At 38.7% G+C, this 15,142-nt stretch overlaps 1 protein-coding gene across 1 annotated transcript; it reads left to right on the top strand.

The window, feature by feature from the left end:
* Positions 1 to 4,124: 4,124 nt before the first annotated feature.
* Positions 4,125 to 6,098, top strand: LOC124029937 (angiopoietin-2-like; the record flags this gene model as incomplete). The annotated part of the gene is made up of 2 exons (XM_046341480.1): positions 4,125 to 4,357; positions 5,974 to 6,098. Coding segments are annotated over 2 exons (358 nt in total), but the record flags the coding sequence as incomplete, so codon positions are not given.
* Positions 6,099 to 15,142: the final 9,044 nt, after the last annotated feature.

The following is a 15,142-nucleotide window of genomic DNA, read 5'->3' as shown; positions in this document are numbered from 1 at the left end:
TTCAGGCTATTTTTTATCCGCTTCCTGTCTGACTGACGTGCCCAAAGTTTAACTGCCAAAGTTAACTGCCTGTTACTCAGTTCCAGAAGCCAGGATATGCATATAAGTGACACCATTGGATAGAAAATACTTTGAAGTTTGTAGAAATGTAGAAATGTTAAAATAATGTATGAGACTATAACACAATTGATATGTTAGGAGAAAATCCAATTCAAATCCAACCTGATTTTTTTTTTTTTTTTTTTTGAGCTCATGCTCTTCCAATGGACCGAATATCCAATTCCAGCTCCCAGTTGGCAATTCCTATGTCTTCCACTAGATGTCGCCAGTCTTTGTTCAAGGTTTCAGGCTTGTTGTTTCCCAAACGAGGAAGAATTTAGAGTTTTGGTAGTGGGATTCAGAAATCAGTCTGTACGTGCGCAACGAAGAGGATGCGCACCTGCTAATTTTGCTTCTCTATTGAACATTACTTTTCGTTTATTTACATTGTAGAGGATCAAATAGAAACATATTTGGACTTGTTTTAACAAAGTTTATCAGTAGCTTTTTGGATTCGTTTCTCTGCATGTTGAACGAGTGGATTACTCAAATCGATGGCGCCAACTAAACAGACTTTTTGGGATATAAAGAGGATTTTATCTGACAAAACAACCATTCATGTTGTAGCTGGGACCCTTTGGATTGCAAATCAGAGGAAGATGTTCAAAAAGTAAGTGAATATTTAATTGCTATTTGTGATTTTATGAAGTCTGCGCTAAGTTGGAAAATATTTTGATGTTGGGCACCGTCCTCAAACAATCGCATGGCATACTTTCACTGTAAAGCCTATTGTAAATCAGACGATACAGTTAGATGAACAAGACTTTGAGCTTTTAACCGAAATAAGACACTTGTATGTACCTAAATCTTTAATATCCATCATTTTTATGATTATTTATTTGAATTGCGCACCCTCCAATTTCAGGTGTGCCTTTAATGTTACTCCTTACCGTTAGATGGGATAGTCTTAATGTTTAATGTTACTCCTTACCTTTAGATGGTATAGTCTTAATGTTACTCCCTACCTTTAGATGGGATAGTCTTAATGTTACTCCCTACCTTTAGATGGGATAGTCTTAATGTTACTCCTTACCCTTTAGATGGTATAGTCTTAATGTTTAATGTTACTCCTTACCTTTAGATGGTATAGTCTTAATGTTACTCCCTACCTTTAGATGGTATAGTCTTAATGTTACTCCTTACCCTTTAGATGGTATAGTCTTAATGTTACTCCCTACCTTTAGATGGGATAGTCTTAATGTTACTCCTTACCCTTTAGATGGTATAGTCTTAATGTTTAATGTTACTCCTTACCTTTAGATGGTATAGTCTTAATGTTACTCCTTACCTTTAGATGGGATAGTCGTAATGTTACTCCTTACCTTTAGATGGTATAGTCTTAATGTTACTCCTTACCTTTAGATGGGATAGTCGTAATGTTACTCCTTACCTTTAGATGGTATAGTCTTAATGTTACTCCTACCTTTAGATGGGATAGTCTTAATGTTACTCCTTACCCTTTAGATGGTATAGTCTTAATGTTTAATGTTACTCCTTACCTTTAGATGGTATAGTCTTAATGTTACTCCTTACCTTTAGATGGTATAGTCTTAATGTTACTCCTTACCTTTAGATGGTATAGTCTTAATGTTTAATGTTACTCCTTACCTTTAGATGGTATAGTCTTAATGTTACTCCTTACCTTTAGATGGTATAGTCTTAATGTTACTCCTTACCTTTAGATGGTATAGTCTTAATGTTTAATGTTACTCCTTACCTTTAGATGGTATAGTCTTAATGTTACTCCTTACCTTTAGATGGTACAGTCTTAATGTTACTCCTTACCTTTAGATGGTACAGTCTTAATGTTACTCCTTACCGTTAGATGGGATAGTCTTAATGTTTAATGTTACTCCTTAGCTTTAGATGGGATAGTCTTAATGTTACTCCTTACCTTTAGATGGTATAGTCTTAATGTTACTGTCTACCTTTAGATGGGATAGTCTTAATGTTTAATGTTACTCCTTACCTTTAGATGGGATAGTCTTAATGTTACTCCTTACCTTTAGATGGTATAGTCTTAATGTTACTCCTTACCTTTAGATGGGATAGTCTTAATGTTACTCCTTACCTTTAGATGGGATAGTCTTAATGTTACTGTCTACCTTTAGATGGGATAGTCTTAATGTTACTCCTTACCTTTAGATGGGATAGTCTTAATGTTACTCCTTACCTTTAGATGGTACATATCCTTCAGTACAACACAGAAAACATACTTTTAATGTTATTATTTTATAAAAACCTATATTAAATATGAAAAGTAAGGATAATCTTTATTGGTCATTACTTTATAGTGGCCAAGGAACTGCTCTGTTGACTATGTTTATTCATGAAATACGTCCTTCAGCACAACAAAAGTTTCATGTCACACCACAAAGTCACCCGTTAAGCTGAATGTAGCTTTGTTATCCCCTGTTGTCACTAGTTTACAGCATTTAATCATGCAATTCATATTTACTTGTATGAATGCTGTATATTATAATTGTAAACTATTTTATGGCATTTTAAGGCTCGTTATCTTATGCCGTTGTCTAATAAGGAGAGGGCTGCACAGCACAGACCAGTCACCGGCACAAATTGTACTATAGTGCTTATTATTAACAATTAACAAAATTATTATTAACCAATGAAAAAAATAACAAAACATGTTTGAGAGAGAAAGGGGAGAAGGAGTTGATTTAACATTTAAACTTTGATAAATTGTTATAAATTTTTATCATTGTTTAGCCTACTATTAACATTTAATGGAAATGCTAATCCTATTCTGTGCCAGTGTCACAACTCTTACGTTTTGGTTTTTCAGCGATCAGAGGATAATGAAAGATGTCAATCCGGATCATCCACCGATCCGTACAACGACACAATCTGATGCTGAAAAAAAAAGAGGGGAAAAATGTAGATTCAATCAGAGGAGGCGCCGTGAAAAAAAAATCTTACAAATGACGATGAACTTAACTCCAGTATCCACTGAAGGAAACTCTTTTGAGCAGCCCCCCTTGAACAACTGGTACCAGCTCAACATCCTAGGTGATTTCAATTGTACCTCATGTGAACTATGTTGTATAATAAAACCCATGTTCTTTATGTGTGTGGTGTCATGTATCTCTCTCAGCGAGACACAAACAACAAATATCAACAAACAGACAAAAACAAATATCAAAGAATGAAGTGAAAGATATTTTTATAAATTTGTGCGGTTTTTTTTGGCAGGAAGTTTTTGTATAAAATCTTCATATGTGACGCATCACATATGTGGTATTCAAAATAAAAATGACATTTTTTTCTGGGAAATTATATTTCTGCCAGTCTAAGCATGAATATATAATCTTGTGATTAATGAAAAATGGGTATTAAATTGTATTTATTAAAAAAAACATTGTTATACTGAATGACATTTTATTAGGGTACATTTATATGTATCACAATAAAAATCACTTATTGGCTTTATTCTTGAATATAACTAATATAAGGACATAGGTGACACTCCAATGGACGTAAAAAATCCTTTTAGGGAATTTCTGTTTTATTATTTTGAAACTGGTCTTTGACCGATTTATCTGTTTTTGAGTATATGACTCATTCAGAGGTTGTTGTGTTACTGTGGAAGAGGATTTGGTGTTGTGTTTTTATTTGATGTTTAATCATGTTTTTGTTTGTTTGAGCGTTTTATGTGTTCTGGGTGCCCAAACTCTCTCTGCTGCTCAGTTTCCACCTAATTGTGTGGGAAATGTTCATATAGCCTGTCTTCTCTTGAGAGCCAGGTCTGCCTACGGCAGCCTTTCTCAATAGCAAGGCTATATTCACTGAGTCTGTACATAGTCAAAGCTTTCCTTAAGTTTGGGTCAGTCACAGTGGTCAGGTATTCTGCCACTGTGTACTCTCTTTTTGCTCAGTTTTCTGTTAATTCTTAGTTGAAGAGGCAGACCCCAGACCTCACAACCATGAAGGGCAATGGGTTATATAACTCACTCTCTCTCTTCTCTCCCCCTCCATCTCTCTCTCTCTCGTATGTATCTCTGTTTTAGTTTGCTAGAGCAAAGGTTCTCAGCTTTAGAGGCCAGGCACGTTAAGGAGCTCCAGGATCTTCAGAAGGAGAAACAGCAGTTGCAGGACATGCTGGAGAGACAGAGGCGCCTGGTCACCCAGCTAAATGGAGAGCTGGGGAGCTCCACACACAACAGCACACTACTGCAGAAACAGCAGGCTATACTGACTGACACCGTGCAGCAGCTGCTAACCATGGTCACCCACTGCAACGGTGAGAGAGATCTACTGTGAATGTGTTTGTTAATTGGAAGTAATGAAAGCATTTTTTTGTGCTTTTCCACTGGTTTTAGGTAGTAGGAAAGTAGGAGTAGGAAAACCAATAGTCATTATCCTGGATGCTATCCCTCTCTACCCAGATATACCCAGTACATAGTCATTATCCTGAATGCTATCCCTCTCTACCCAGATATACCCAGTACATAGTCATTATCCTGGATGTTATCCCTCTCTACCCAGATATACCCAGTACATAGTCATTATCCTGGATGCTATCCCTCTCTACCCAGATATACCCAGTACATAGTCATTATCCTGCATGCTATCCCTCTCTACCCAGATATACCCAGTACATAGTCATTATCCTGGATGTTATCCCTCTCTACCCAGATATACCCAGTACATAGTCATTATCCTGCATGCTATCCCTCTCTACCCAGATATACCCAGTACATAGTCAGATTTACATAGTCATTATCCTGGATGTTATCCCTCTCTACCCAGATATACCCAGTACATAGTCATTTATCCTGCATGCTATCCCTCTCTAGGATATACCCAGTACATAGTCATTATCCTGGATGTTATCCCTCTCTACCCAGATATACCCAGTACATAGTCATTATCCTGCATGCTATCCCTCTCTACCCAGATATACCCAGTACATAGTCATTATCCTGGATGTTATCCCTCTCTACCCAGATATACCCAGTACATAGTCATTATCCTGGATGCTATCCTCTCTACCCAGATATACCCAGTACATAGTCATTATCCTGGATGTTATCCCTCTCTACCCAGATATACCCAGTACATAGTCATTATCCTGGATGCTATCTGGATGTTATCCTCTCTACCCAGATATACCCAGTACATAGTCATTATCCTGGATGTTATCCCTCTCTACCCAGATATACCCAGTACATAGTCATTATCCTGCATGCTATCCCTCTCTACCCAGATATACCCAGTACATAGTCATTATCCTGGATGTTATCCCTCTCTACCCAGATATACCCAGTACATAGTCATTATCCTGCATACTATCCCTCTCTACCCAGATATACCCAGTACATAGTCATTATCCTGGATGTTATCCCTCTCTACCCAGATATACCCAGTACATAGTCATTATCCTGGATGCTATCCCTCTCTACCCAGATATACCCAGTACATAGTCATTATCCTGGATGTTATCCCTCTCTACCCAGATATACCCAGTACATAGTCATTATCCTGGATGTTATCCCTCTCTACCCAGATATACCCAGTACATAGTCATTATCCTGGATGTTATCCCTCTCTACCCAGATATACCCAGTACATAGTCATTATCCTGGATGTTATCCCTCTCTACCCAGATATACCCAGTACATAGTCATTATCCTGGATGTTATCCCTCTCTACCCAGATATACCCAGTACATAGTCATTATCCTGGATGCTATCCCTCTCTACCCAGATATACCCAGTACATAGTCATTATCCTGGATGTTATCCCTCTCTACCCAGATATACCCAGTACATAGTCATTATCCTGGATGTTATCCCTCTCTACCCAGATATACCCAGTACATAGTCATTATCCTGGATGTTATCCCTCTCTACCCAGATATACCCACTACACCCAAAGAGGAGCCAGTGATCTACAGAAACTGTGCTGAAATCTACAGATCTGGGCTCACAGAGAATGGTGTCCACAGCATACGACCCCCTAACTCTACCCGCACAGTTAAGGTAAGGGTTACAACCCCCCCAACTCTACCCACGCAGTTAAGGTAAGGGTTACGACCCCCCCCAACTCTACCCACGCAGTTAAGGTAAGGGTTACGACCCCCCAACTCTACCCACGCAGTTAAGGTAAGGGTTACGACCCCCCAACTCTACCCACGCAGTTAAGGTAAGGGGTTACGGCAGTTAAGGTACAACCCCCAACTCTACCCACGCAGTTAAGGTAAGGGTTACGACCCCCCCAACTCTACCCACGCAGTTAAGGTAAGGGTTACAACCCCCCAACTCTACCCACGCAGTTAAGGTAAGGGTTACGACCCCCCAACTCTAGCCACGCAGTGAAGGTAAGGGGTTACGACCCCTAACTCTACCCACACAGTTAAGGTAAGGGGTTACGACCCCCAACTCTACCCACACAGTGAAGATAAGTGAAGGTAAGGGGTTACGACCCCCTAACTCTACCCACACAGTTAAGGTAAGGGGTTACGACCCCCTAACTCTACCCACACAGTGAAGGTAAGGGGTTACTACCCCCTAACTCTACCCACGCAGTGAAGGTAAGGGGTTACGACCCCCTAACTCTACCCACACAGTGAAGGTAAGGGATTACATTGAATAACCTTATGCAGTGGTTCTGCTTTTATGTGCAATAATTGACTTTTCTTCCTATCAAATCCCATTGTATTGGTCACATATTGTGCAGCTGTGATCATGGGTGAAATCCTCACAAACGCTATGAATGAAATATATATTTTTAATTATTATTTTTATTTTATTTTTTTATTTCACCTTTATTTAACCAGGTAGGCTAGTTGAGAACAGGTTCTCATTTGCAACTGCGACCTGGCCAAGATAAAGCATAGCGGTGTGAACAGACAACACAGAGTTACACATGGAGTAAACAATTAACAAGTCAATAACACAGTAGAAAAAAAGGGGCAGTCTATATACAATGTGTACAAAAGGCATGAGGAGGTAGGCGAATAATTACAATATTGCAGATTAACACTGGAGTGATAAATGATCAGATGATCATGTACAGGTAGAGATATTGGTGTGCAAAAGAGCAGAAAAGTAAATAAATAAAAACTGTGGGGATGAGGTAGGTGAAAATGGGTGTGCTATTTACCAATAGATTATGTACAGCTGCAGCGATCGGTTAGCTGCTCAGCTAGCTGATGTTTGAAGTTGGTGAGGGAGATAAAAGTCTCCAACTTCAGCGATTTTTGCAATTCGTTCCAGTCACAGGCAGGAGAGTACAGGAACGAAAGGCGGCCAAATGAGGCGTTGGCTTTAGGGATGATCAATGAGATACACCTGCTGGAGCGCGTGCTACGGGTGGGTGTTGCCATCGTGACCAGTGAGCTGAGATAAGGCGGAGCTTTGCCTAGCATGGCCTTGTAGATGACCTGGAGCCAGTGGGTCTGGCGACAAATATGTAGCGAGGACTAGCCGACTAGAGCATACAAGTCGCAGTGGTGGGTGGTATAAGGTGCTTTAGTGACAAAACGGAAGGCACTGTGATAAACTGCATCCAGTTTGCTGAGTTGAGTGTTGGAAGCAATTTTGTAGATGACGTCGCCGAAGTCGAGGATCGGTAGGATAGTCAGTTTTACTAGGTAAGCTTGGCAGCGTGAGTGAAGGGGGCTTTGTTGCGGGATAGAAAGCTGATTCTTGATTTGATTTTTGATTGGAGATGTTTGATATGGGTCTGGAAGGAGAGTTTGCAGTCTAGCCAGATACCTAGGTACTTATAGGTGTCCACATATTCAAGGTTGGAACCATCCAGGGTGGTGATGCTGGTCAGGCGTGCGGGTGCAGGCAGCGATCGGTTGAAAAGCATTTGGTTTTACTAGCATTAATGAAATTGTATTGTTTTTGAAAATGCCACATTAAGGAAGGACCAATGTAATACATCAGAGAGGGAGAAACGGCCAAGTGGAAATGTCTGAACGCTATAACAAACAAGAGGCCCGGTCCGGCCACTCTCTGCTCTCACAGTCTGAAGACAAGACACATCACTGGCACAGATTTAGAGAGGCCTGGACCTCTGTTGAGAAAAAATACTGACGAGAGAAAATACTGTTGAAATTGGTGTTTTGTTATTCATAGCTTTTTCACAAACTCTCTCTCTCTCTCTCACTCCCTCTCTCTCTCTCTCTCCCTCTCACTCCCTCTCTGCCTCTCTCTCTCTCTCTCTCTCTCTCTCTCTCTCTCTCTCTCTCTCTCTCTCTCTCTCTCTCTCTCTGCCTCCTCTCTCTCTCTCTCTCTCTCTCTCTCTCTCTCTCTCTCTCTCTCTCTCTCTCTCTCTGCTCTCTACTGACCAGGGACCGTAGGGTACAGGGTACTATTTGCAAAACAACAGACGCAAGCTGCGTTGCCCCAGTGCTTTCAATCTGTCTGCCTCCCAACCATTTAGCTTCATGGCAGACACGTACACACACTCTACATCTAGCCCCATGCTCGGCAGCAAGCCGAGAGAGCTGCTGCAGTAAACTGGAGCAGGTTTCAATGGACCTGTTTTTAATGTAGAGTGTGTTTTTAAATGTGTGTGTTTGTGTGTAACGACTGACTAATGAAAACAAACCCACTGTGACAAACTGATATTTAGAGCGTGTGTTTTCTGGTGTGGACGTTTCAGTAAAGCACAAACGTGCAAATGGCCGACGTTTGGCAAACAAGTTTTAATCATGAGTGCTTTCTAAAAAGCCTCTCATAAACTTGGCCAGGGTATAATAAACGCCTTGGTTGTCGACACATTTTGACGCTGCCATGGTTACCGGCTATATAACAGCTCATTGGTTATTTTGGAGCACACCTTGTTCAACAGATATCATCGTTGGTTTGAACCTGCTTTCTGGGGAAATACACACATTCACACCTTGTTCAACAGATATCACCGTTGGTTTGAACCTGCTTACTGAGAAATACACACATTCACACCTTGTTCAACAGATATCATCGTTGGTTTGAACCTGCTTTCTGGGAAATACACACATTCACACCTTGTTCAACAGATATCATCGTTGGTTTGAACCTGCTTTCTGGGGAAATACACACATTCACACCTTGTTCAACAGATATCATCGTTGGTTTGAACACATTCACACCTTGTTCAACAGATATCATCGTTGGTTTGAACCTGCTTTCTGGGAAATACACACATTCACACCTTGTTCAACAGATATCATCGTTGGTTTGAACCTGCTTTCTGGGAAATACACACATTCACACCTTGTTCAACAGATATCATCGTTGGTTTGAACCTGCTTTCTGGGAAATACACACATTCACACCTTGTTCAACAGATATCATCGTTGGTTTGAACCTGCTTTCTGGGAAATACACACATTCACACCTTGTTCAACAGATATCATCGTTGGTTTGAACCTGCTTTCTGGGAAATACACACATTCACACCTTGTTCAACAGATATCATCGTTGGTTTGAACCTGCTTTCTGGGAAATACACACATTCACACCTTGTTCAACAGATATCATCGTTGGTTTGAACCTTTCTGAAATACACACATTCACACCTTGTTCAACAGATATCATCGTTGGTTTGAACTGGGAAATACACACATTCACACCTTGTTCATATCATCGTTGGTTTGAACCTGCTTTCTGAGAAATACACACATTCACACCTTGTTCAACAGATATCCTTGTTCAAATACGCAGATATCATCGTTGGTTTGAACCTGCTTTCTGAGAAATACACACAGAACTGACATTCTAACACACTTATAAAGTTAGAATATAAAATATGATATTCGATAAGGATGCTGATGTAATCCTGTAAAATAATATTTATTTCTATGATATATTACATTTTAATTAAATTAACGTTTCTTTTCTTTGGGAAAAAAAACACATACCCCCCAAAAAATTCAACATCAATTGCATATGCGAACCAGCATAAAATCATTCTGAAAAGGTTATTTCTATGAAATGTGATGAGCTCGAGGCTGTATTATAACACAATAGGTATGGCCCTAAATTTCTCTGCCAGTATCCCTGTGACTATGGAATATCCACAACAGAACTGTTCACCCCCCAAAAAATGTATTTAAAAACCCTATTTTAAAAATCTATTTAAAAACCCTATTTTAAAAATCTATTTCAGGTCCCATGGTCTGAATCCAGAATATTGCTTAAAAGGACCACAGTCTTGGCTGAATATCGTACAATTCGTCCAAAAATGACACGCTATCCCCTTAAGTAGTGAAATAGTGTACTTCTGTTGAACAGGGCCGATACGGCTCATTAAAAGTAATGCACTGTATAGTGTAGAAGGTGCATTGGGGACTAAGCCCTGGTCGTGACAGATTATAACCATAGTATTTTCTTATTTTCCTTTTCCAAGTTTTCGTAAAAGACTCCGACCTATTTGACCACGAGGAACGGAGTCCACCTCTGGGAAAGAACTGGAAACACTAAGCAACATGTCTCATAGAGAGAACATACATGTAAAGGGAAGATATTCACCTCTGCCCCAGGTGGTGTGGATATCTCCACTGTAAGGTCTGGGATTTAGGTGGAATGTTGTTTTGTATCCTAGCAACCCAAATATACAGAAAGTTGTTGCTGTGGTCATTTGAGTTAAGTTGGGTGCTGGAATAGCAAATAGTACCCTGTACCCTATGGACTACTGTGTTGGGTGCTTTAATAATAAATAGTACCCTATGTACTACTGTGTTGGGTGCTGTAATAATAAATAGTACCCTGTACCCTATGGACTACTGTGTTGGGTGCTGTAATAATAAATAGTACCCTATGTACTACTATGTTGGGTGCTGTAATAATAAATAGTACCCTGTACTCTATGGACTACTGTGTTGGGTGCTGTAATAATAAATAGTACCCTGTACCCTATGGACTACTGTGTTGGGTGCTGTAATAATAAATAGTACCCTGTACCCTATGGACTACTGTGTTGGGTGCTGTAATAATAAATAGTACCCTGTACCCTACTTCAGAGATGTAGATGTTACTATGTTACTGTGTTAAGTTGGGTTACTGTGATGTTAATATGTTACTGTGATGTTACTGTGATGTTACTGTGTTACTGTGATGTTACTATGTTACTGTGATGTTACTGTGATGTTAATATGTTACTGTGATGTTAATATGTTACTGTGGTGTTACTGTGATGTTACTGTGATGTTACTGTGGTGTTACTGTGATGTTACTGTGATGTTACTGTGATGATATTGTGTTACTGTGATGTTACTGTGATGTTACTATGTTACTGTGATGTTACTATGTTACTGTGATGTTACTGTGTTACTGTGATGTTACTGTGATGTTACTGTGATGTTACTGTGATGTTATTGTGTTACTGTGATGTTACTGTGATGTTACTGTGTTACTGTGATGTTACTGTGATGTTACTATGTTACTGTGATGTTACTGTGTTACTGTGATGTTACTGTGATGTTACTGTGATGTTATTGTGTTACTGTGATGTTACTGTGATGTTACTGTGGTGTTACTGTGATGTTACTGTGATGTTACTGTGATGTTACTGTGGTGTTACTGTGATGTTACTGTGATGTTACTGTGTTACTGTGATGTTACTGTGATGTTACTGTGTTAATGTTACTGTGTTACTGTGATGTTACTGTGTTACTGTGATGTTACTGTGATGTTACCGTGTTACTGTGTGTTACTGTAATGTTACTGTGTTACTGTGATGTTACTGTTGTTACTGTGTTACTGTGATGTTACTGTGATGTTACTATGTTACTGTGATGTTACTTGATGTTATTGTGTTACTGTGATGTTACTGTGATTACTGTGATGTTACTGTGATGTTACTGTGTTACTGTGATGTTACTGTGATGTTATTGTGTTACTGTGATGTTACTGTGTTTCTATGTTACTGTGATGTTACTGTGATGTTACTGTGATGTTACTGTGATGTTACTGTGATGTTACTGTGATGTTACTGTGATGTTACTGTGAAACTGTGATGTTACTGTGATGTTACTGTGATGTTACTGTGTTACTGTGATGTTACTGTGTTACTGTGATGTTACTATGTTACTGTGATGTTACTGTGATGTTACTGTGTTACTGTGATGTTACTGTGTTACTGTGATGTTACTGTGTTACTGTGATGTTACTGTGTTACTGTGATGTTACTGTGAAACTGGGATGTTACTGTGATGTTACTGTGATGTTACTGTGATGTTACTGTGTTACTGTGATGTTACTATGTTACTGTGATGTTACTATGTTACTGTGATGTTACTGTGATGTTACTGTGATGTTACTGTGCTACTGTGATGTTACTGTGTTACTGTGATGTTACTGTGATGTTACTGTGTTACTGTGATGTTACTGTAATGTTACTGTGACTGTGATGTTACTGTGACTGTTGTTACTGTAATGTTACTGTGTTACTGTGATGTTACTGTGTTACTGTGATGTTACTGTGTTACTGTGATGTTACTGTGATGTTACTGTGATGTTACTGTGATGTTACTGTGATGTTACTGTGATGTTACTGTGTTACTGTGATGTTACTGTGATGTTACTGTGTTACTGTGATGTTACTGTGATGTTACTGTGTTACTGTGATGTTACTGTAATGTTACTGTGTTACTGTGATGTTACTGTGTTATGTTACTGTGATGTTACTGTGTTACTGTTACTGTGTTACTGTGATGTTACTGTGTTACTGTGATGTTACTGTGTTACTGTGATGTTACTGTGATGTTACTGTGTGTTACTGTGATGTTACTGTGATACTGTGATGTTACTGTGATGTTACTGTGATGTTACTGTGATGTTACTGTGATGTTACTGTGATGTTACTGTGTTACTGTGATGTTACTGTGTTACTGTGATGTTACTGTGATGTTACTGTGTTACTGTGATGTTACTATGTAATGTTACTGTGTGATGTTACTGTGTTACTGTGATGTTACTGTGATGTTACTGTGTTACTGTGATGTTACTGTGTTACTGTGATGTTACTGTGTTACTGTGATGTTACTGTGATGTTATTGTGTTACTGTGATGTTACTGTGATGTTACTGTGATGTTACTGTGATGTTACTATGTTACTGTGATGTTACTGTGATTTACTGTGATGTTACTGTGATGTTACTGTGATGTTACTGTGATGTTACTGTGATGTTACTGTGATGTTACTATGTTACTGTGATGTTACTGTGTTACTGTGATGTTACTGTGATGTTACTGTGATGTTACTGTGTTTACTGTGATGTTACTGTGTTACTGTGATGTTACTGTGTTACTGTGATGTTACTGTGTTACTGTGATGTTACTGTGTTACTGTGATGTTACTGTGATGTTACTGTGATGTTACTGTGATGTTACTGTGATGTTACTGTGATGTTACTGTGTTACTGTGATGTTACTGTGTTACTGTGATGTTACTGTGTTACTGTGATGTTACTGTGATGTTACTGTGTGTTACTGTGATGTTACTGTAATGTTACTGTGTTACTGTTACTGTGTTACTGTGATGTTACTGTAATGTTACTGTGTTGTTACTGTGATGTTACTGTGTTACTGTGATGTTACTGTGTTACTGTGATGTTACTGTGATGTGTTACTGTGATTACTGTGATGTTACTGTGATGTTACTGTGATGTTACTGTGTTACTGTGATGTTACTGTGATGTTATTGTGTTACTGTGATGTTACTGTGATGTTACTGTGATGTTACTGTGATGTTACTGTGATGTTACTATGTTACTGATGTTACTGTGATGTTACTGTGATGTTACTATGTTACTGTGATGTTACTGTGATGTTACTGTGTGTTACTGTGATGTTACTGTGATGTTACTGTGTTACTGTGATGTTACTATGTTACTGTGATGCTACTATTATACTGTGATGTTACTATGTTACTGTGATGTTACTGTGATGTTACTGTGTTACTGTTGTTACTGTGTTACTGTGATGTTACTGTGTTACTGTGATGTTACTGTGATGTTACTGTGATGTTATATTGTGTTACTGTGATGTTACTGTGATGTTACTGTGATGTTACTGTGATGTTACTGTGATGTTACCATGTTACTGTGGTTACTGTTACTGTGATGTTATTGTGTTACTGTGATGTTACTGTGTTACTGTGATGTTACTGTGATGTTACCGTGTTACTGTGATGTTACTGTAATGTTGCTACTGTGATGTTACTGTGATGTTACTGTGATGTTACTGTGTTACTGTGATGTTACTATGTTATGTTGTTACTGTGATGTTGTGTTACTGTGATGTTTACTGTGATGTTATTGTGTTACTTTGATGTTACTGTGATGTTACTGTGTTACGATGTTACTGTGATGTTACTGTGTTACTGTGATGTTACTGTGATGTTACTGTGTTATTGTGATGTTACTGTGATGTTACTGTGATGTTACTATGTTACTGTGATGTTACTGTGATGTTACTGTGTTACTGTGATGTTACTATGTTACTGTGATGCTACTATTATACTGTGATGTTACTATGTTACTGTGATGTTACTGTGATGTTACTGTGTTACTGTGATGTTACTGTGTTACTGTGATGTTACTGTGTTACTGTGATGTTACTGTGATGTTACTGTGATGTTACTGTGATGTTACTGTGTTACTGTGATGTTACTGTGTTACTGTGATGTTACTGTGTTACTATGTTACTGTGATGTTACTGTGATGTTACTATGTTACTGTGATGTTACTGTGATGTTACTGTGATGTTACTGTGTTACTGTGATGTTACTGTGTTACTGTGATGTTACTGTGATGTTACTGTGTTACTGTGATGTTACTGTGATGTTAATGTGATGTTACTGTGATGTTACTATGTTACTGTGATGTTACTATGTTACTGTGATGTTACTATGTTACTGTGATGTTACTGTGTTATTGTGTTACTGTGATGTTACTGTGATGTTACTGTGATGTTACTGTGATGTTACTGTGATGTTATTGTGTTACTGTGATGTTACTGTGATGTTACTGTGATGTTACTGTGGTGTTACTGTGATGTTACTGTGATGTTACTGTGATGTTACTGTG

The sequence above is a fragment of the Oncorhynchus gorbuscha genome, unplaced genomic scaffold (assembly GCF_021184085.1).
Source record: "Oncorhynchus gorbuscha isolate QuinsamMale2020 ecotype Even-year unplaced genomic scaffold, OgorEven_v1.0 Un_scaffold_8281, whole genome shotgun sequence".
NCBI classification, from domain to species: domain Eukaryota; kingdom Metazoa; phylum Chordata; class Actinopteri; order Salmoniformes; family Salmonidae; genus Oncorhynchus; species Oncorhynchus gorbuscha.
This window is presented reverse-complemented; position numbering and strand designations above follow the sequence as displayed.